The following is a 24,244-nucleotide window of genomic DNA, read 5'->3' as shown; positions in this document are numbered from 1 at the left end:
GTCTTGGTCGGACTTTCCAAATGTAGTTTTAGTGCGTTTTCAGTCGCACAATAATGTGTGTTTTACTCACGTCGTCTAAACATTTTGACTCTAAGTATTGTTTTATGTGATAAACCATGAACTTCATTAAAGTGACAGCACAGGTCTGAAGTGTGGATGTTCTGACACATAATCTGCACCGTTTAAGAAAAGCTTCACCAGAGTCTGTTTGTGTCGACGATCTCTCATGAACACGTTTACTGTTTTATTAGCTCAGCCAATGGCGTCTTTTTATTAGTGACATGTGTCTGTTTGTGAGCAGCATAACTCAGAGTTATGTTTCTCTGGATGTGGGTTATGGCCTCAGGAAGAAGAGAGTAGATGTTGGTCGTGATAAAAGGTTATGTGTGTGTTGACATTGTCGCTTGACGTAGTTTTGCTGTTAGACAGGATTTTCCAACTGAAGTTATGTTAACAAGCTCGGTTTCACAAAACCAGGCAAAGGGAGAAAAACTGCTGGAGTTAAGTGTGAGGTTATATGAGGTGTTTTAAGAATAATGTTATGTCACTTCTCCATTTGTCCTGCTGTCAACTCACACTCTGAGGTGCAGAGTTGTTGTTTCACTGATGCCTCCATCGCTAACTTCAAATGTGGTATTTAACAAACTCTGTGTTGGAAATCCTCTGTTCAGATTTGACACAAATTCACTCAACTACACTCTTAGAAATAAGGGTTCCTAAAGGGTTCTTCGACAAGGGCTGAGGTTCTACCTGGAACCATTTGCTTCTGAAAAACCCTTTCAAGGGTTCTTTCTTGGTAACACTAATTGTTCTAGTAAGAACCATTTTGATTCAGAGAACCCTTTAAAAGCCCTTTCCTGAATAAAGGGTTTTAAAAGAGTTCTTGGTGGAACCCTCCAAAAGGGTTCCAGGTAGAACCTGGAGCCAAAAAGGGTTCTCCTATGAGGACAAGCTGAAGAACAGTATATGGTTCTACTTAGCACTTTTATTTCTAAGCGTGTATGCAGCAGTAGACCAGTAGACCTTGTGTGTCTCAGCAGCTAAAGCTAAAGCTAAAACCACTTATTGAATGAAGTCTTTTGCAAAGTTTTAAATAATCTATTAGAATATTTATTTTCAATATATTAATAAAAAAGCCTGCAGTTTAAAACATAAACAGTGAAATCCTCTCCCTTGTCCAACCGTGCATAAGTGCAAACTGTCTCAGGAATACACATTTTTTAATGTTAACGTTAATATTTTAAAACAGTAAAGTTCAGTTAAAGGGAATCACCTCAGTTTGTGTCTGTTCAGTCTCTTTTGGTTGTGCAGTCGGGGCCCGATATTTCTTTTACGGGGTCCAAAGCGTCTGACAGCGGCCCTGATGGAGGGGGTGTGATTGGAATGAGACACAGTTTCAAAGTGGAGAAGATCAGAGAGGTTGAGAGGGAGTTGAAAGAGGGTAAAGAGGGTAAAGAGGGTAAAGAGGGAGTCTTATCTGTGACCCATCTGTCTTGACATGCACACTCCTCTGGTTAGTGCCCTGAAGGGAAGGGAAGCAGCATGAGAGTCAGTAACAGTGAGTGTTTGTGGCTCCAGGCTCAGGCTCAGGCTCAGGCTCAGGCTCAGGCTCAGGCCTGTGCTGCTGCTCTCTGGTCCACAAACCAGCTTAACCAGACCAGGTCTGAACACCCTCAACACCCTCAGGACAAACTCCCATGACTGACTGCTGTGATCAGGTGATCTTCAGCTTCTGTCAGCTGGTTTGTCACTAACCTCAGAAGAAGAATCTCATCTCTCTTTTTTGGCAGAATAAGCAGATGACGACCATGAGGAGGAAACACATGAGATTATTCACTGACATTAATTATTAATCTGTAGAGCTGCAGAACAAAAGTACAGCAGCTCACCAACATCACAACTTATTTAATTTATTTAATGTTTTTAAATGGAGCGAAATTTAAAGAGATGAGAGATTAAAAGATGACGTCATTATTTTTGCATTTACATCCACGTGTTTTTGTCGTGTGAGTCAGAATGAATTAGTAATAACTGTAATATAGAGACATTTCATTTCATCAGCTCACAATCAATCAAATATTAAGTTATAGATTAAACTTTGGTAAAAAGTCATTTCAGGATGCAGATAATTATTTTAGCATTTACGTCAAAGACACCTGGTCACACAGTTGGTGCAGTGGTTAGAGTTTGCAGCAAGAAGACCCGGGTTCCTTTCTGCATGGAGTTTGAATGTTCTCCCCTTGTGTGTGTGGGTTTTCTCCGGGTTCTCCAGGTTCTCCAGGTTCATCCAACAGTCCAAAAACATCTGGGGATAAGGTGTAAATAAGGTGTAAATAAAGGTGTGAGAGTGTGAATGAAAGGTTGTTTGTCTCTACACTCTTAGAAATAAAAGTGCTAAGTAGAACCATGTAAGGTTCTTCGGCTTGTCCTCAAAGGAGAACCCTTTTTGGCACGAACCCTTTTGGAGGGTTCCACCAAGAACCCTTTTAAAACCCTGGAAAAACCAGGAAAGGGCTTTTTAAGGGTTCTCTGGATCAAAATGGTTCTTACTGGAACCATTAGTGTTACCAAGAACCCAAGAAGCACATGGTTCCAGGTAGAACCTCAGCCCATGTAGAAGAACCCTCTTGGAACCCTTATTTCTAAGTGTATATGTCAGTCAAACTGTATGTGACCATGAAGTCATTGGAAATTTGACTCCAACAAACAATTGAACTTTAACATCTCGACAATCTCACACTGTGTGTGTGTGCGTGTGCGTGTGCGTGTGCGTGTGCGTGTGTGTGTGTGTGTGTGTGTGTGTGTGTGTGTGTGCGTGTGTGTGTGCGTGTGTGTGTGCGTGTGTGTGTGTAGCACCTGGCACATTTACCATAATGAATACCTGATGTGTTGAGGCAGTTAATTCTGCCTATAAAATCACTCCCTTCCTTCTTCCTGTGGCCTCGGCTGTTGTTTATCAAACGAGGTAACGTCCTGTCATGTGACCCCCCCTGCCCCCCCCCCCCCCCCCATAACCCACCTGTGTGGACTTTCCTCTTAATCCCTTTCTACCCCCCTGTCTTTCTGTGCTTTGAATACTTAGACTACTGAGTGTAACTAATTCTTCCACAGAAGGATATTGTCTCCTCTTGTCTCTGCCTTTGTCCTCTCGCTCAATCCTGCTATTCATTGATTTCATTAGTGGGTTCAGTGGTGAGAGATGGTGAAAGTGTTTAGAGGGGGGGGGGGGTGAGGGGGGCAGTTCTTTCCAATTAAAAGGCCTAATAGCCTATTACCATCACCTTAACTTCAACTTTTCTCTTTTTTTAACAACATGAAACCTTTGAAAGATTAATCACCAGAGCAGCATGAGAGCTTTTAAAAGCATCTATGTGGAATTAGGATTGAGGATTTTTAACCACTTTAACGGTTTATCGCTGTCATGAAGTGAAACGTGTAAAACTACGCAAATTAAAATCTCTGGTCCATAACCTTTAAACAGACAAACGTCATCCATCCATGAAGAATATCAGGGTCTTACACTCAGAAATAAAAGTGCTCAGTAGAACCATATAAGGTTCTTCAGCTTGTCCTCATAGGAGAAACCTTTTGGAGGGTTCCACCAAGAACCCTTTGGAAATCCTTTATTCAGGAAAGGGGTTTTAAAGGGTTCTCTGGATCAAAATGGTTCTTACTGGAACCTTTAGTGTTACCAAGAAATGGTGGTGGCAAATGGTTCCAAGTAGAACCTCAGCCCTTGTAGAAGAACCCTTTTTAGAACCCTTACTGCCGGCATGCCCACGCTGCACACAGGAAGTGACTAATTTCATATCAAGACAGACGGAGGCAACTGCAAAACCAGCAGTTTGATGGGATAGATCCTGCTCTGCTGCTGTATACACACAAACGCTCCCTAAATTGTTTCTGTCCATGAAGCAACATCAGCAAAACAAGTACTTTTATTTTGAAATGCGGTGAAATGATCACAGATATCATATTGCCATTTTCTCGTCTTGAGATAATCACTCAAAGCTGCTTTACACTTTCATACAGCGCAGCTCTGTGCAGCCCATGGACACATTGGCATGTAAACTAGCAGAGCCAGGAATTGAACCCTCAACCTTAAACCAACCAGAGTAGACGGTCACGAGATATTTGAGTTTAAAATCCTAGATCCTAGCGTGTTTTAGGCAATTCTGCTTCATATTCTGATGGAAATTATCTTTTAATTGATTTAGTTTTCTAATAAATGAAGTTAAATATAAATTATAAAAGACACTAAAGTCAGTTTCTGCAGCTGCTGAGGGTTTAAATGAAATAACAGTCCACTCGTCCTACACACACATGCTTTACAGACTGTCCAGCTGACCAGAGAACCAGAGAACCAGAGGACCAGAGAACCAGAGAACCAGAGAACCACACCAGTCCCCTGGGAGGACACAACCAGCCTTTCTCAGACACCCATTTGCTGGACTCCATTCCTCCTCCTCCTCCTCCTGATGATGACCCTATAACCAGTAAAGGTCATCTGCAGTGAGGCCGCCTCCTGCAGCTCGGCCCTCTGTCACAGCGGAGTCGCAGCGTAAATCAGCGGCTGTACGTCGCGGGAACGGTGCCCTGTCAGGGGTCCCAGCCCAGCCTGGCACCATCTGTCTCCGGCACTGTGACGCAGAGCTTGGCCTCGCAAAGGTAGGTTCTCACTGACCTGCTGCAGCCTCCAGGTCATCGGGCCTGACCTGGGACTGAAGACAGATCCATCACTGCTGCAGTCTGGACCTCAACCATATACAGTAGATCACAACATGTTAAATGCTAAATGCTAAATGCTAAACGCTGCAACACTAGACAGTCAATACAGTTACATTTGGAAAAATTACCTTAATTTATATGCAGATCTAATCCACTGTGGACGTGAACTCAACACTAGATAATTAGTCTGTTTGTGTCACTGAAGTCAATACAAATAATAGATTTCAAATAATGACGTCACAAAACAACACATTTGAAATGACTGATCATGTTAATATGATGATTTTCTCTATGGACTTTGGTGTGAGGGAGTCACAGGTTTATAAATTAAAAGTCTTCAGATATTGTAGAGCCTTTGATTTTATTAGTTATTAGTGTCCTTGGGCAAGGCACTGATAGCTGTACCAGCAGCTTCTAAATGGGTATAAAAGAACACAGATGCTTGGGTTTAAAGCAGCTTTGAGCGATCGTATATAAATACAAACCTTTTACCAACTCAGAAACTCAACCTCACCAACCCCAACATGGCATTCCAAGATGGCTGCCATCATACAAACACTGCTACTTTCATAGCGTTAGCACAGTTAATAGCATTTGTGTCGTATTAGTTTCACAGTAAATCAGTTGTACACATACCGTTTGTTTGTTTGTTTGTTTGTTGAACGTTTCTAACAACACCTCACTGCAGATGTGTTTGTGTTTGTGACTTTACTGTGATGTCAGGACACAGAAAACCTTCAGTGTGATTGTGGAGAATGACGTTAAAAAGAGAAGGAGATTCTGATCCATCAAACACAACACAGCGTTTTTGTTCTTGAGAAAGTTTTGTCAGCGAGGTCAGAAAAGCACTTTGACTTTAACAGTCATGACTTAATTGCTCTGCTGCAGGCGACGCTCAGATTCTTGCTTTTCTTGCTTTAAGTGTGTGAGTAAACTGTTCTGCATCACTAACATGTGTTTAAGTCAGAGAAACACAACAACTATGAAGAACGCAACTCAATGACAGTGTTTGTGTCTTTTTACCTGTGTTTAAAATGAGTCGTCGTATATTATGGTGACTGCAGCGCTGTATAACTGCCACAGACCAAACAGGTGATAAACCACTGACACATGTAAAACAGTGCGAGACAAGTCCGTGCACTGCACCACATCATGGTGCTGTTCCCTCTCCATCACAGCGCCACCTGGATTCATGACACGTAAATCTTGAGAGCAGAGACAGTCTGTGGGTCCCGAGGCGACTCAACCCTCAGTTATTGCTTTCTCTTTCTCTTTCTCGGCCCTGAAGGCCCAGCAGCTCTTAACAGACGAGCACAGGGTCATAAAGTGCTTGTGTTACTGTTTTCCTTTTTCTAAACCAGTGACACCAGTTGTTGGTCCACTTCACCACAGCCTTTTGTGAAGCCTGACAGGCCGTCAGTCCCAGGACGACATGCGTTACCTTGAGGTGACGCCACATTCCACCACTGAAGGGTCAACAATCACTTTGACTGGCTTTGTACATCTGTCATTCTTCATCTCAACAAATATAATGGAAAAGGATACGGAGAACACTTAACTAACACTAAAAGACTTTAGACAATATTTGTGGACACGTTTGTTGATGAAAGGAAACAAAGTCCTCGATGATTTCTACCTCATCATACAAATATAAATACACACACAGAGTAAAAAGTACATGGTTTTGAGATGAAGCACAAACTACACAACATTTTGTGCTTTTGACCCATCGCTGCAGAACTGACGTACACTGTAAGAGGTAACTGTACAACACAGTGATGCTAATAATGCTAAATGTTTGTTAGGTGACCTCTTCTCACTTTCAGTCGCAAAAATATCTACACGACTGTTCAAAAGTGTTGGGCTCACCTTTAAAATGTGTTGGTGTTTTCCATTAAAAGTCAGACTTTTATTCATCAAAAGAGTTGCAAAATGAATAGAAAATACAGCCAAGACATTGTCAAGATTAGAAATAATATTTTTTATTCAAAATAAAACAGTTTCCAGCTGTGCTAACATCATTGCACAAGATTTTTCAAGGGTTTTCTAATCATCCAACAGCCTTCAAACACAATGTACCATTAGAACACTAGAAATTAGCCCCTGACCAGACATTTTTACCACATTAACAATGTATAGAGTGTATTTATGATTCATTTCATGTTATATTCTTTGAAAAAAAGGGCTTTTCCTTCAAAAATAATAAATATATTTCTAAGTTACCAAAAACATTTGAACGTTATTGTAAAACTCCAAACATTCAGTGAAATTCTGTAGAAAGTTTCTATAGAAAACTCGTCTAAAAGACAATTCATTGGCTTTTTTCCACATAATGACAAAAACTGTCCCATTGTTTTACTTCAAACAGAACTTTATCAGCAATGAATCAATGATCTAAACAGTTTGATTGTTGCAGTGTAACGATTAGTCATGTTCAAATTGTGTTTTTAATTAAATTTTAATGAAAACATCTTGTGTTTTTCGCCAGGTTTTCATTTGTCATAACAGTTGTGCACATACTGCCCCCATGTGGTGAGTCAGTGGTACTAACATTACACTTAGGTTTAGGCTGAGACATCTCATTTAATAACTAGATATAATTAGCTGAATAACTGTTTCATTGTTACATTGAGATGACTGGACTTTTTAACATAACATACTGTATATTTAAAGACAGCTGAAAAACATAATATTGAGTATTTACACTCAACAAATGTCATTGTTGGTGAGGTTTTTAGGTAAAGTTAACAAAACCTAGGGTCCTAGAAATGTAGTCTCAAAAGTGTGGTCTTGACTTATTTTTCAATCTTACATTTGAATGTTTTAACTCATTTGTTTTGTTAAATGAATTAAGTTTATTTGGGATGATGCATATTAAATATGTTGGATTTATCACACTCCTTTTTAAAAAAACCTGTCTGTTTTTCATGTGATGTATTCTAATGTTTGCATTGTGACGACACCAGAATATACCAAAACAAAAAGGACTTGTAGTGGGAAATATGGGGGGATAACTGTGAATAAAACACTGGGGAATAAATTATGCAATTTTATTGAATGACCCAAACAACAGAATCCATCTTTGTATCCTGATCCAGTCTCTGGTAATATCATCATTACATTGTCCACCATCACACGTCACAGCTTCAAACACTGACCATCACTTCATTCTGGTCCAGCCTTCAGTTTCTCCTCCACACTGTGATCTCCTTTTGACCCTCCCATGCAGGGTGGGCTCTTGGCCAGCGTAGGGTTGCTCCCCCACTGCTCAGGAGTCTTGGCCTGTATGGCCAGTGCATGAATACGACAACTCAGCTCATCCTTCAAAGTCTCGTTGACCATACGGTGACGCTGAATCAGCGGCAGACCGTCAAACTGGGAGCTCACCACCAGGACACGGAAGTGGGATTCAGAACCAGGAGGCACGGCGTGCATGTGGCTCTCATTATGAACCTCTAAGTGATCCGGCTTCAGCGCGTCGGTCAGTTTGGTCCTGATCGCCCTCTCGACAGGCCGGCTCGGGTCTGGGGCCATGTGTGGTCTGAAGTGGGCCAGAGGCCGGCTGAAGTGGGCCAGAGGCCGGCTGATGGAGGCGGAGCGAGACAAGTGGACAACGCTGAGCAGCATCGAGGGGCTGTGGCTCCAGTCAGCAACTAAGAAAAGACATGATAATCACTCTATTATTATTATATAGTATAATAATGTAATCTAAAAGAAGACATGACAATCACTCTATTATAGTAATATAATAAAATAATCTGTCAGGCACGCCATCCTTATTCAAGTTACTACTAATGTATACTGTACTGTATAATATGTACTAATAAGTATAATATGGTCAAGGGATATTATTAACAACACATATATTACTAATTATTCAAGTTATTTAAAGAAATAACAATCATAACTTAGTAAACTAGCAAAGTTAACACATATGCTATATTTGAACATCAAAACAAACACACATTAAGGTGATAATAAAGCTCTATAATGAATAAAAGTTCAAATTAAAATGAATATGAGCCTTTCATGAGTACATAAGTTGGTGACATGACTTTTAACCACAGTATAAACACGGTACAGCGTGTTTAACAACCGCGGTCAACGGCGCTTGCTAGCATTAGCAGTTAGCTTTGGTTGTAAACAGCACTAATATGACAAAGTCACACGGTTCTGATCCAACTAACACAACAAAACCGTCCACGTTTAACGGAACATTAACTAAATACAACGACGAGAAGGAAAGTGATGCATGAAATACGAGCTTTTTACCTTCAGAGAGTCAGCGGAGTCAAATCACTGCTGCACAGGAAGTAAACAGGAAGTGAGAGTCCTGTGGTGAGCAAACAACGTCAGCGTGCTCTACCGCCACCATGTGGTGAGGAGTGTGGTGAATAATAAAATAAAATAAAATAAAATAAAAATAAAATAAAATAAAATAAAATAAAATAAAATAAAATAAAATAAAATAAAATAAAATAAAATAAAATAAAATAAAATAAAATAAAATAAAATAAAATAAAATAAAATAAAATAAAATAAAATAAAATATTCAGACAGTTTAATATTTAAAATTAAATTTCAAATTAATGTGCTTTATGTTCAACATAAAAGCCTCCATTAACAAAACAAATCAATAAAAAACAAATACAAATACTGTTATATAAAAACTAATACTTAGGGAAAAAGATAAGACTGACCCAGATTATATTATTATTTTTCCACTTGTTTATTCTTCATAGTTCTTTGTTATCCATTGTGATTCAATGGGTCAATTTCACAATAAAGTGTAAACCCCATCAACAAAATCAACAATGATCAAATATCAGAAAAACAATCTCACACACACACCACACACAGAACGGGTGTCGTCACACTGAAGCTAACTATGATCCATAACTGTATTTAACATTGATGTGTTCACTTATGTTCCATTCTCATTTACAAAAACTCAAAGACAACATACATTATTGTTCATTTACACATTATTTTTAGGACTTTTTTTGTATTCATGGTTCACAAACAGCGTCTATACTTACAAACAGTCGACTACAGTTTCTACGTCACGATACAAAGGTGATCAGAGTCTTTGTTACACTGATTTCATGGCGATGCAATTTCATTGACAAAAGCCTCATGTTGTTTGTTTTGGAGACGACGACTCAGATTCTCATTGGACAAGGCCAGCAGATATATATATATATGTATATATATATGTGTATATATTCATGTGCTCTGAGGAGGAGAGAATAAGAGACAAAATACCCACACACTTATTGCTTTGTTCACTTTTTGCACTCACGATGGACTTTTGTTGTTGCTTCAAACAACAAGGTTAACTCTAGAAAAAGACCCTGTAACATAAGCTGAGATATGTATCTAAGAGAGACCAGGATCTGGACCAGGATCTGGACCAGGATCTGGACCAGGATCTGGACGTGGGTTAGCGTCTCCATGTCGGACAAACACAACAGTTTTCTTGACATCCTTGTTTTTGGATTGAATGGGTGAAGAAGGACAACAACACACAGAGAAAGTAGTGTTTATATTTGTACAGTGAATGTGCTTTTATATCCTGTCACTGTGCTCTTCTAACAGGGATGTGATCGCTGCTCTTCTAACAGGGATGTGATCGCTGCTCTTCTAACAGGGATGTGATCGCTGCTCTTCTAACAGGGATGTGATCGCTGCACATCCACGGCTTCTGAAGCCTTTAGAACTTCAAGTAAAGAAGAAGAAAAAGAACAAACGTGGACTTCAAAAATAAAACATTATAAAACAACTATAATGGCTGTGAACCCAGGGTCAGAAGGTTAGAAGAGCGATATTATTATTATTATTATTATTCCTTACTTTATAGGGTTTTTTATTTTTTATTTATTTACATATATTCATATCTACTACAGATCATGGACGGAGTGATGATTAAACTCAGGCCACACAAAAAAAAACATTTGGCAACTCATGGCACACAAACAGATAAAGGGTCAAAGGTCAAATGAGTGTGTGTGTGTGTGTGTGTGTGTGTGTGTGTGTGTGTGTGTGTGTGTGTGTGTGTGTGTGTGTGTGTGTGTGTGTGTCATGGCAGCTCAAAGCACCTGCAGCTTCACATGTTCATGCACTCATGTTGACAACATTGTGGTTTTGGTAGGTTCTGGTCTTTAGGTCGTTGTGCTGGAGCCTGAACCCTGAACCTGAACCTGAACCTCAGCTGGTTCCTCAGGTGTCAAAGAACAAGACCTTCACAACATCATTGTGCATGTTCTACAGCGTTAGTGCAATGTGTGTCGTTTACTTTGTGTTTCCACTGTCTGTCGATGTATGGCTGCTATCCTACAACATGGCAGTTTGGAAAAAAATCAGTTGCTTTTCTTTTTTCTTTTCCATTTTTATATCAGGGGAAAGAGGCATTTATCCTTACTGCCTTTGTGCTGTTATATATATGTGTGTGTGTGTGTGTGTAGGAGGGGGGGGGGGGTATGTCAGCCCTGTCAGCCCATGGCAGTGAGTTTTCTCAGGTGAATTTCATGTTTCATATTAAAATAAAGAAGCAGAATTATCCATCGATTAATCTCCACCATCCATTTTTTTATATATACTTTAAGGAAAGAGTCAAACTGCTTCAGATCCATATTATCAGCCTGAATATAACTCTCATGGAGCTAATGACACACTGAAAATCAAGATTTTGTTGTTGTAATTTGAGTCACAATAGAAAAGTGGTATTCTCTGAGTATTCTCTGAGTATTCTCTGAGTATTCTCTGAGTATTCTCTGAGTATTCTCTGAGTATTCTCTGAGTATCATCTCCCCATGTTCTGTTGTCACTTATATCAAACATCAGTAAACAGCTGCTTGTCCATGAGGAAAATAGTTAAATTGCCAAATGGAAAATGGTGGAAAACAACAAAAATATCAAATCCATGAATCAGATTTCAATCACACTCATGTCAATATAAACATTCAGGTCACAAACATTTATCTTTTATCTTTTACACACTCTCACACCTTGTGCCGACACTTAAAACCACCCTTTTTATTTTATATATTTTAAAACTTTTGATTGCCTCCAAATACAAATGTGATGATTTATATCTTGTGCCGTCTGCTCAAAGGTAGAGGGAGGAGTTCAACTACAGAACGTCCTGTTTTCATAAAGTCACATTTAAATAAGACAAAGATCTGAGGGAGAATTCAAAGGCAGTGTTTCTAAAATCATATGAAAATGTGAGGGTCGTTCACATTGTTGGATACTGTTGTGCTTTAGGTGAGGATTTCAACTCACAACTCTCTTTTTTCACCAACGTCTGGGAAATGTTAGGATTGAAATCAATGTTCTAAAAAGACTGGATTTATCATATTTATATGTATATATGTGTATATATATATATACAGTATGTGTATATATATAAAATGGCAGTTTGATCATCAACACAAGAGGAAAAACAAGAGAAGCGTGTCCTGTTTTTTAACCTCATAATGTTCAAAATGCTTCAAATCAGGACAAAAACGAGATGTCGATGGAAAAGTTGTCGAAACTTAAAAGTAATTTTCTCTAACAGAACTCTTTCATTTTTATAAGTCTCTAACCCGTGACCTCTAACCCCGTGACCTGACCTCTAACCTGACCTCTAACCTGACCTCTAACCCCGTGTTAGAGCAGATGTGACGTGTCCTTCTCTAATAATAATAATCTGTATTAATTCCAAACACTTATAGATAATTATTCAGGGCTTTTTTAGGCGTTCAAATTATAACATGAATGGATCAATATCCAATAATCACCAATCCTAAATATTTACAGTGTGTGTGTGTGTGTGTGTGTGTGTGTGTGTGTGTGTGTGTGTGTGTGTGTGTGTGTGTGTGTGTGTGTGTGTGTGTGTTAGACGGCCTGACGTGTTGACTCCTGATCAGAATCCACATCTACTGCAGAACTTGACCTCTCGTCTCTGGGAGTTTAAGCGCCAGAAAACTCCCCACAGCCAGAGCTCCGGAGGCGAAGAGGATGGGAACAGCTTTGGTTATTCCCACGAAGGAGGTGAAGATGCTGATGCCCAACACGGCTGCTAACTTACACAGAGCGTTGAGGAAACCAAACGCTGTGGTTCTGAGGAAAAGAGAGTCACAAACATACGTTAAGTCCTTGTTTATCAGAATCACAATCAGGTTCATGAGCCGAGACAAAGACGAAATACATCCTTCATTCAGACTGATTTAAGTGGCAAACATGGTACATGGACTTTGGTACGTGATAATGAGCGGTTTACTGTTGGCACAATGAAGTGAAACAGACTCTCAGGGTATTTGTGACATAAGCTGACACATGTTTGATGATATGAGCCTTTTGGTAAATGGCTAAAATCCACATTCTGTTCCCTGAGACAGAGTCAGTTTATTCCACATGTCTGAACGTCACAGCTCTGGTCAACAGAGTCCTTCATGTTTCAGACGTCGTCCTGATTCACATGAACAGCTCGTCCTCAGACTCCTGCAGAGCTCGATGATGATCTGACCGTCAGGATTCAGTGAAATAAAACACTCAGGAAGTCGTCACTACGTCAGTGTCTCACCTCTTGTCAGAGGGATAGAGCTCCACAGTCAGCACATCCAGAGCGTTCCACGAGGCGATGCTGATTCCTCCGAACAGACAGAGCAGAGCGATCATGGCCGACTCGCTGTTTCCAAACGACAGGAAGAAGCAGCTGATGCAAGAGATGACGCTGGAGCCGGCTGTGGATGAAGAGAGGGAATAAGAACATGTGTAAAGAGAGGAAGGAAATTCTTTTTCCCCTCAGACGACATGAAGAAGAAAAGGCAATGAATCAACTTTGACTGTATTCTCTACTGCAGAACACTCTTTTAGTGATAGTTCAGGGTTCTTGTCGTGTGGTTGTAGTTCATGTTTTCCTGTCTGATACCTCACAAACTCACAAATAAATATTCTTGTCCCATAAAGAAGAAATAAATGACTCTTTTCTACAGCTGTCACTCTGATTTCTGAGTTGAAGAATCTAAAGTTCACAATAACCTCACATTATTCTCAGTTCACGCTCCATCATTTCCATCGTACAGACACTGCTACGTTTAGCACTAATATCACTTCTGTCACATGTGTTTCACAGTCGTTCAGAGACTGTTTTTAACTGTAGACATGTCACTGTCTCTGTGTTCTCATTATACATTATATATGTATTCTGTTTCCAACGACTCAGTCCTCTTTATAATTCATCTCTTAGCATTTTCTCTTTGTCATATTTGTTCTGTCTGACAACTGATTTGACAATGAAGTATTTCATCACTCCAGGTCTGAGTCTGTTTTATTTGACCTAATCTTGCCTGTGTCTAAGAAGACAGCAGATCATTAATCCTCATCCTCACCAGGATATGATCAAACCTCTTCTGGAGGAGGAGACTCTTCATGTTCATGTTCATGTTCTTCACTGACTCTCTGACTATTATTCAGGGAAATGAAAATGATCAAATGCCACCACCAGGTTTACCGAGCATCCTCAAGCGTCCGATCTTGTCCATGAGCAGCGCAGAGACGATGTTGCCGGGCAACACGGCCAAAGTTCCCAGGAAACTGACAAAGTAAACCATGTAAGCGTTGTTGTCGTCGCTGACGTCGCTGAGCAAACAACCTTCTTTGTTGTGGAGGAACGTGCTGTTGATCAGTCTGCTGTTGATCAACCTGTACTTGAAGAGATCTGGAGATGATGGAGGGAGGAGGAGGAGGAAGAGACAGAACAAATGTTGAACAAGAGTTCAGGAAACACAGGAATACAAACGGTTCCTGAGGGTCTGACATTAAACTAGAACAAACCCAACAGCTGATCATGGTCGTTAATAACAGACTAAAGAGCTGTAGTTAGTTTAGATCATTCTTGTAAAGTGAACTCCTCAAATCGTCATCTCTGTGGACTAAACATGAGTTCAGGACAGAAACAGTTAAACACAGTAAATAACAGTCAGTACAGCAGTGACAGACAGTAACAGCAGGATATTTCTGTACATTAATCATATGTAATAATTGTGTGTTACTGCACTTTTCTCCTCTTCTCACTTCCACACTGAGGTATGAATATGAATATTCATATGAATATCATTAAGGTGTTAATTAGCTGTGCATATGTAAACAGTTCATTCTCATTATTATATAAGACAAACTGTGGCAACAACAACAGTCACTCAGACTTAAACTCAGAACAGCAGGTCCAAAGAGAGATTAACCTATAAAAGGCAAAGAAAATACATTTATGATTATTCTCATTATAATGAGTCGCTGAGGTTCTGATAACAGCTGAGTGAGTAAAATAACAGAGGTAAAGTCTGTCTTTTGTCATGAAGCAGCAGATCTGTTAGTGTTTCTGCTTTAGTTAGTTCATGTTAGTTTATGTTTAAAGTTCATGTCTCTATTTGGTTTGATCTTCAGTTCATCTTCACTTCCTCTTCACTTCCTCTTCACTTCCTCTGCTCTGACAAACTTCTCTTAATTCCCTGTGATTGTCTTCACCTGTTGATCCTCAGTAATCACTCACAGCTGTCATTGATTCTCTCTTCTCTATATCAGTGTGTCCTCAGTCCTTCAGTCTGGTTTCACTGTGATGTTTGTTCTTTCAGAGAAAACCTCGTATCTGTCTCACTGTTTTCATCTGTTAGCCAAAGTTTTGTGTTATTTTCTACTTTGAGGGCAAAGTGTTCCTGGGTTTTTGTTTCATTGCGTCAAGAGAGAAGAATAAAGGGTTGAATTTCTTGTGCATTTTAGTCCAAACAGTGTCATCACCTTCTTAACAAAATGTAGAATTTAACTTCAAAAACCCTCTCACTGTAAGAGTTTGTTAGAGTTGGTGACTCCATCCATTCATTCATTCATTCACCAATCACTTCACCAGTGATTTCACAACCAACTCATTTCATTATTTGACCACAGTAATGTGTGTCTGCACAGTCAGAAACACTCATGTCTGCACTGTAATATATGAGGGATTGAGTCTAAAATACGGACAAACAAAAGAGCTTCAGAAACGTCTGATAAAACATCTGCTGGTTAAAGCAGATCCTGCACTAAATGATGCTCCTTGTTCTAACCTGGCTCTGTTTACTGTGATGACAGTGACTCTAAGTGAGTGAGTTTCTCACCTGTGTTGTAGAACAATGTGGCGATGAAGGTGCAGTTCTTGAAGAAGGTGTTGCTGGAGGTGATGTCCTCAAAGTAACACTCTTCAAACAGCGAGTCCTCGAACACCATGGACTTCATCTTCAGGTTCATGAACCTGTGAGTGAGTCATTACAGACACAAGAATCAAGACAAAGATAAAACCAGACTCTAACTGTTAAAGACACAGTGGTTTAGAACTGACTTGTCGTTGAAGTATTGTCCCTGACGATGGACCTGGTTCTCCAGGGTGAAGTTAAAGGTCACGTGTTCCACTCTCTCCTTGACGAAAACCTTGGTGCGTGACGAGTATTCCTGTTTCTGCAGATACTTGATCATGTCGGGGAACCACACGGTCAGACCGTAGTAACTGAAGGACACAGAGACACAGTTATAGAGCTACAGCGTTTAAAGGTTTACAAATGAACGCACTTAAAAAGCAACGTCCAGACCAATGCAGTCATATGGACATTAAGCAAAAGAACATCCTCTAGAGGGCAGTGCTGAGTGCCAAGATGTAGGCATCCATCTTTTTATAAATGTATAAGCAAAAGAGTAAAGATACTTAAGATATTTAATATTTTAACACAACAATGTCATTCATTACACTGAAGAGTAAAATTAAGAGTAAAAGTCTTAATAAAAATGTATTTATTTCTTCTTTACAGGAGCAGAATATCATGGAGAGTTGGTAATAGTTTGAAATGACAGAAACAAATGTGTTGTGTCATAGTTTCAAAGGTCTAGAATAACTGGATCAGACTGGTATTGGTGTCATTACTCAATGGTGTCATATCAACATTGATATGGAACATTCGGTGCATTCCTTATTTTTATTAAATGTGGAGGTGAAGCAGCTTCAGTTCTGATGAAAACGTGAGAATGAAAAGTTGTTTTTGTGTCTAAAATCTCAGACAAACACAGTGAGTTATTTACTGATGAAACTGAAATCAGCTGCATGTAATTTTTTCCATTTGTAGCTCGTCTGACGTGTAAATTCAGATCATCAGAAACATTGACACGATGCTGCTGTGATTTACTCCTGATATAATGTGTAAATCACAATGTGACCCAGATAAAAGGCTGCAGTTGTGCATGATTATTTAAGCAGGTCTGACCTGAAGGACATGGAGAACCAAACCGCCATCATCATGTACGTAGTGCGGCGATATTCAGGAGAGAAAACTGTCTGGAAATTACTCCACACCTGCAGGAGAAAACCCAGAGAAACTCAGAAAAACATCATCAATATGAAGAGAAACATGTTCCTCTACAGTCACTACAAAAATCTTATATATATAATATTAGAAATAAATTCTTAAAGAAGAAAAAGTAGAGCACAAAGAACAAACCTGATGGAACAGCGTAGTGAGCTTTACCCTCCACTTGAGGTGCCAGGAAGCTCCCTCACCCAGATTCACCAGTTCATCCATCTGCTTCACAGTTTTGATGGTTGTCACCTGACAGAGACAGAACAATCTCACAGTCACTCTGACGTTCACATTATCTCATATATTACATATTACTTATGTTACTTGTGTTTAAAGGTAATAAATGAACGACTCCATCATTAAAGTACACGGTTAATGATTGAATGAATCACTGGTGTTGCAGCAAACACTCTGGACCATAGTACAAGTATTTAAATCATGTTTAAATACTCCTCTACTATATTCACCATCTGTGAAAAGCTCTGCGTTCAGGATGTCTTTTATATGATATATATATATATATATACATACATATATATATACATACATATATAATGTCCATACTGAACCCTTTGAAAAGCTACTTCCTCCAGGATTCAAATGGACTTGACCGGATAATAAAAGGCATAATATCTTTCGTCAGCTGTCAGGATCTGACATAAGAGCTTGTGCTACTCAAGTATTTGCATATTGAACCCTCAGCTGATCAGTATGCAAATATATGCAGTAGAGAGCTGCATATGTCTGACATATATGACATATATGAACACGTATAAAACATGTGAGTGTGACTCACAGAGAAGACTCTCTCAGGGTAACCTTTAGCTCTCATGTTGGTGTCATGAACCTGTTTCAGGATCATCCACGCCTCGTCATGTTTCCCATTCTGAAGGAAAAACACAAAAAAAACAGAAGAAAACATGATGTTAGCATCAGAGTTACACCAGCACACACACACACACACACACATGAAGAGGCTAAACAGGGTAATGTAATCGTGTGATCTTTGTCTGTAAATCACTAACTCCTGGGTCTTAAAAAGATAAAAATGTGTATTTTTCTCTGTGGACTTTGGTGAAGGAGCGTGAGTTCTCCAGCCTCAGGCTTCAGCAGGTGTACATGTTATTAGATGATCGTCTGATGAAGTGACAACATTCAGTTTTCCCTCGTGTCGTCACTGACATCCAAGTGTCTTCAAAACTCCTGAACTAACGCTGTAATCATAACATTTGCATTCAATAGAAACAAGTGGGAGTGACTGAAGTGAACAAAACTGTCTCAGCAACATTACAATAGTATATTTAACATCACCTTAACATACTGAAGATATTTATTCATTTATTCAAAACATTCTAGAACATGACGTCTGTTTGGGGTTTCCCTGTTTATGCATTCAACAAGAAACCTGCTGTATTTAAATCAGGTGGTGTGTGTGTGTGCGTGTGTGTGTGTGTGTGTGCGTGCGTGTGTGTGTGAGCGCTGACGTCCTGACCTCCAGGTAGAAGCGAGGGCTCTCAGGCATCGTGGTGAGGGCACAGATGGCTGCGACAGCAGGGAAAGCACACACCAACACAAAGACTCTCCAGCTGTGGAACTGATACGCTGAACCCATCTGGAAACTCCAGCCTATGATGATGGAGAAGAGAAGGAGAAGAGATGAAGAAGAGATGGAGAAGAGATGGAGAAGAGATGAAGAAGAGATGAAGAAGAGATGAAGAAGAGATGGAGAAGAGATGAAGAAGAGGTGGAGAAGAGACGAAGAGGTGATGAGGTCCAAAACAACAGGATTTTAAGTGGCCTTTTAAAACATGTTCGTCTGCCTGAACTTGGACGAACACCCAGATAAAATGATTGGGAGCTGAATTCTTCTTCTTGTCCTTTGGGCTTTTCCCTTTAGGGGGCGCCACAGTGGATCATCTGCCTCCATCTTGCCTTATCCCTTATGCACTACAGAACATTTACAGTGACTCTGGGATCATTTTTCCACTCTTCCTGTGCTCAGGCTTTGACCTAGAAACTATATAAGAAGCCCGTCCACAGAAGAGGAGTCAATAGAACATCTTTGGAACTCCAAAGATGTGACTAAGTTCTAAAGTGGGACAGATTAGACGGAACAGTGGAGGGAGGTTAAGAGATGAATCAGTGTATTAGTATTTTATCAGAGTGTTTCCTCACCATAGTGTGGGATGATGGCCCAGGCCATGGCAGAGGCGTAGATACCTCCGATCATCCAGAACATGCAGAGCCAGCTCAGATGTTCTCCTCGCTTCTCCTGAGCCAGGAACTCAGAATAATAGGAGAAGACGATGGGGATAGAGCCGCCGATTCTGAAGAGAACAGAAGAGACTTTACTGATGTGATGGGTTTTTCTTTGTGTCTGTGTTGGCAGACATGTTTTCACGTCCAGTCGTCTGTGCTTCATATCTTCACACTTCTAAACTAAGACTTCATAATGACTTAAAGACATGTTAAAGTTCTGTATCTGCTGAGCTACAGTGAGCGACGTGTCCTCTGACACCACGACGGCGTCAGTGGACGTCTGACGTGTCCTCTGACACCACGACAGCGTCTGTGGACGTCTGACGTGTCCTCTGACACCACGACGGCGTCAGTGGACGTCTGACGTGACCTCTGACACCACGACGGCGTCAGTGGACGTCTGACGTGGCCTCTGACACCACGACAGCGTCTGTGGACGTCTGAAGTGTCCTCTGACACCACGACAGCGTCTGTGGACGTCTGACGTGGCCTCTGACACCACGACAGCGTCTGTGGACGTCTGACGTGTCCTCTGACACCACGACAGCGTCTGTGGACGTCTGACGTGGCCTCTGACACCACGACAGCGTCTGTGGACGTCTGACGTGTCCTCTGACACCACGACGGCGTCTGTGGACGTCTGACGTGGCCTCTGACACCACGACGGCGTCTGTGGACGTCTGACGTGTCCTCTGACACCATGACAGCATCTGTGGACGTCTGATGTCCAGCCTGAGTGACTGGTCTTCTTACCCCACTCCTGAGGCCAGGCGGCAGAAGAGGAAGGAGCTGTATCCCTGGACGAAGGACGAGAAGAAGGCAAACACGCTGTTGATGGAGAGGGAGATGAGGAGAGTCTGCCGTCGACCGATCCTGTCGGCCAGACCTCCCCACACAAACGCTCCCACCATCATCCCCAGGTAAACTATCAGACCTGCAGAAGAAGAGGAATCAAGAGGAGAATCATTCAGGAGAAGATTGACAAATGAAATCTAACGTGAACGTGAACCTGCTGTAAATGCTGCAGTGGAGAAGGTGACTTTGACTGCTTTGTTTGACTGATTGCAGGGGCTCAGTAGTCCTGCAGCAGCATCAACATACAGACAACCATGTACAGTAAGTAACACATGCACACACACACACACACACACACACACACACACACACTGCTGACAGCAGGATCATTATCTCTCTCCATGTGTCTTCACGTTTGTCTCCACTGACTCTAATCTGACAATAATCTGAATCAATTCCAGCTCTGATGATGTCACAGTTTCTCCTGTTTCCAAAGAGGCAAAATGATTGATTATGAGTCCAACATCAGGACAGAAAGTCTTTAAATTCAATACTGGAGCAGTTTATTGACTTAAATTGATGAAATGTTGACTATAATCCTCTCTGAGAAGTGGTTTGCTCTTCACATTCACAGTCACGTCATCTACTGAGACGTCAGAAGCACAAACAGGACGGAAAACTTTACATAAAACCTTCATCTTCCAGTTTTAACTGGTTATTCACTTCTCACACAGTGAGGATCTGCCTCTCACTATCTCTGCAGAGGTAACTGAGCGTAAAGGATCATTTAGTCCAGTTAACGATGAGTTATTCTTCAAACAAACGCTGCCTGAAAGTAAAGTTATATCCACTTTTTCACTGAGAGTAAAATACATGATTCTAATGTGATAAAAGCAGCAACAAATAACAAAAGGTTTAACGTTGATTTAACAGAGAATTATTCTTTAAGGAAAAAGACATAATAACCTAACCTAGAGTTTGAGATGAGATGATTTTTCAGCATTTTCAATTAGATTGTGCTAGATCATTTGCTGCAGCACTAATTTATTTGAATCTAACTTGACTCTGCCTTAATATTCACTGAATTGTTCTTCAAAATCACTTTCAACTATTAGTTCCTACCCATTCTTTAATAAATAGCGATATGCAATTTCAGACAATGTAAACGCTGTCTTTTATTTCCACAGAGTTTGAGGATGGGTGATCGTCTTTGCAGCAAGAAGACCTGGGTTCCCTGGGTTTGATCCCTGGTTAGAACAAGGTTCTTTCTGCGAGGACTTTGCATGTTCTCCTCGTGTGTGTGTGTGTGTGAGTGTGTGTGGGGGGGGGGGGGGGGGTTTTCTCCAGGTTCTCCAGGTTCCTCCCACAGTCCAAAAACATGCAGATTTGGTGAATTGATCACTCTAGACTCTCTCTCTATATGTGTCCCTGTGATGGACTGGTGAACTGTGACCCACCTATCACCCTACATCAGCTGAGACACGCACAGGAGGATAAAGTGGTAGATAATGGATGGATGGAGTCTGAGGATGAGGATGAGGAAGAGGAAGAGGATGAGGATGAGGAAGAGGAAGAGCAGACAGCTGTTCTCTGGAGAGGAAATGGTGGGAGGGCAAGATGGAGACAGTGTGTGTGTTTGTGTGTGTGTGTGTGTGTGTGTGTGTGTGTGTGTGTGTGCGTGCGTGCGTGCGTGCATGCGTGCGTGCGTGCGTGCGTGCGTGCGTGCGTGCGTGCGTGCGTGCGTGCGTGCGTGCGTGCGTGCGTGCGTGTGTGTGTGTGTGTGTGTGTAGGGGGAAGGGAATAACCACTATTTATAGCTGGTTCTCTTCTTTCTGCCAGAGTGCACAGGTCTTTCTGAATGAGCTGGAGGCTGAAGCTTCACAATACAGCAATGTCTTCTCTGTCAAACAGAGTGTGTGTGTGTGTGGGGGGGGGGGGGGGGTGCATATCTCAGCAGATTATTTATTCAGTAAATGTAGATAATGTGGTAAAAATAGGTAATTGTACGTAACATGCTGTCACGTCCAGTCTCTGGACCTCTGACCATCTGACCTTGAAATTCCATCGTGCAATAATGACAATAAAGATCATTTCCTTCCTCAGTTTTTGATCTTGTTTTCATTCAAAGGTCAAGGAGACACTATGATGAGCAAAGGTTCCTTTAAACCTCAGGGAGGAACCATGATAACAGCTTCACGGTCATAGCGACAATGTGGAGAGAAGCTAACGTACAAGAACGTTTAGATTTCTAACTGAAGAGACTGATCCACATGATGGAGTTCACATGTGTTTATCTCAGCTACTTCTATGGCTTTTCTTACACTGTCATCACAGGTTGCAGATTGTTAGCTGCTCACATGCTATGAACTGTGGGTAATTTGATGTTTTCACACCAGAACAACGTTAAGTTCTGGAGACAGTGAGTGTGTGAGGACAAGATTCAGGTTTTTGTTTTTTTGTTCATAACTGATCTGTGGAACATTTGGATGTGGTTTGAAATGTGATTCAAATCAGATTCTACAGATGCGTCTGAACGCTCAAACTAGACTTCAAATTGTCTTTGCGACTCATGCAGACAGGTCAGTGATAGACGGACACACACATCCAATTTGAACACTTGCAGCCAACAACACTTCTGAAAAGATCTGATGAGGGAAATAAATCCAGTTTGAACACAGAGAGAATCCCATGAGAGACTTGGCTGGAGGTTTGATTGAAAACCCTGCTGCTGTTCAGAGACTGAACGGGCAGTTGAATCTTAAACAGCTGCAGTTCCTCTGCCATCGAGGCTGCTAGAAAAGCAATTACTGGAGCATAAGCTGCAAAAGTGTGTGAACAGAGATGAAGACACAGGAGCAAACAGAGAAAAGAGCTGCTCAGACAAAGTAAAACCACTTATTCAGAGGTGTTTTATACAGGTGAATATGGTGTGTAAATCTTACCCAGCATGCCCTTGTTGGGCTCTGATAGACACATGTCTTTCTCAGCACTGGGCAGCACGAAGCCGACCACAAAGATCTCCACGCCGTCGGCCATCAGAGCCAAGCCCAAGACAAAGTAAAGCGTCCACTGGAACCTCCCGTGACCACACTCCTGCAGGATGGTCTCGTACTGCTGAGCCAGCTCCTCCTGGTCTTTCCTCCTCTCGCTCTCGTAGGCCGACAGATCCCTGAACTGCTGAGCCTGTGCTGCCGTCGCCCCGTCCATGGTGCCGGCCTTTCCCGATTCAGCCCTCGGGATGCCCTGGTACTCGCCTTCGTAAATCTCGTCGTCTTCGTCGTGTCCTTCGGTGGAGTCGCTGTGGCCTTCGTCGTCGTTGGCCCTGCTGTCGTTGCGGTAATATCCACCGTCGTTGCTCGGCGCGGCGGCGTAGTCGTCGTCATCGTCTTCCTCCTCGAATCGCTTATACGAGCGTTTGGTGTACTCGTCGGTCATTTTGTCCACGCCGCGTCCGACCTTCTTGCCCACTTGCTTCTTGGCCACTTTGGCAATGTCCTTGGCGCCGCGGACAAAGTCCTGGCGGCTGTCTCTGTAGCGTCCGTCGTCGTCCATCCTGGGTGTGTTGAGGCGTCGGTCAGTTGATGTCAGAAACGGGAGCTATCAGGAGTGACCCGAGCACATGAGTGTGCAGTGGGGATGAGAGTCAGATGATCACTTCAGCACCACGGACAGCTCCACTGCTCTGGATCCTGAGGAAAAAGCAGAGGAAAAGGTCGCGTTAGCACGGGTTAACACTCTGTAATCATTAGATGTGACAATGTATGACAATGTATTGTGGAAAATGGTCTTTTCTACTACTACTAAAAGCTGCTTTACTTTACATTACATTACATTACATTACATTACTACACTATTATGTAATGAACACTGAGCCACTGAGTAACCACTGCCTTTCTGCCGTTCTTGTTTCACTGCTGTTGGACTCATAGATCATATATAAAAGTGGACAAAGTCTTCTGGATCGGTGGCTGAGGGAAATACAGAAGTAAGGATTAAGTAAATAACAAGTCAGTCAAAAACTCAACAACAATAGAGGAACAATGACCTTCATTTATTAACGCTGGTAAACGTTTTCCTGAGGAACGAATGGTCTCAAT

General features: G+C 41.3%; 2 protein-coding genes across 2 annotated transcripts; both read right to left on the bottom strand.

Annotated features, from left to right (window-relative positions):
* Nucleotides 1-7,518: 7,518 nt before the first annotated feature.
* On the bottom strand, nt 7,519-9,042 carry bola1 (bolA family member 1). Its single transcript, XM_083907387.1, has 2 exons — nt 9,001-9,042; nt 7,519-8,381 (listed from the first exon to the last, which is right to left on the bottom strand). Exon 2 carries the CDS (start codon nt 8,353-8,355, stop codon nt 7,894-7,896), a length of 462 nt encoding a protein of 153 aa, XP_083763513.1. The 5' UTR covers nt 8,356-8,381; nt 9,001-9,042; the 3' UTR covers nt 7,519-7,893.
* Nucleotides 9,043-12,650: 3,608 nt separating this feature from the next.
* On the bottom strand, nt 12,651-23,699 carry sv2a (synaptic vesicle glycoprotein 2A; the record flags this gene model as incomplete). Its single annotated transcript, XM_083907260.1, has 12 exons — nt 12,651-12,834; nt 13,298-13,457; nt 14,228-14,434; nt 15,867-16,000; nt 16,088-16,252; nt 17,001-17,089; nt 17,235-17,342; nt 17,890-17,979; nt 18,586-18,719; nt 19,269-19,420; nt 20,106-20,286; nt 23,090-23,699. 12 exons carry the CDS (start codon nt 23,697-23,699, stop codon nt 12,651-12,653), a joined length of 2,214 nt encoding a protein of 737 aa, XP_083763386.1.
* Between the last annotated feature and the right edge of the window lie 545 nt (nt 23,700-24,244).

This window comes from Microchirus variegatus (assembly GCF_963457635.1).
Source record: "Microchirus variegatus genome assembly, chromosome: 20".
Lineage (NCBI taxonomy): Eukaryota > Metazoa > Chordata > Actinopteri > Pleuronectiformes > Soleidae > Microchirus > Microchirus variegatus.
Note: the sequence above shows the minus strand (reverse complement) of the source record. Positions and strands in the feature narration are given on the sequence as shown.

What these genes read in the sequence shown, in the direction of transcription:
- bola1 (XM_083907387.1), bottom strand. Translation starts at nt 8,355, where the DNA reads ATGCTGCTCAGCGTTGTCCACTTGTCTCGCTCCGCCTCCATCAGCCGG.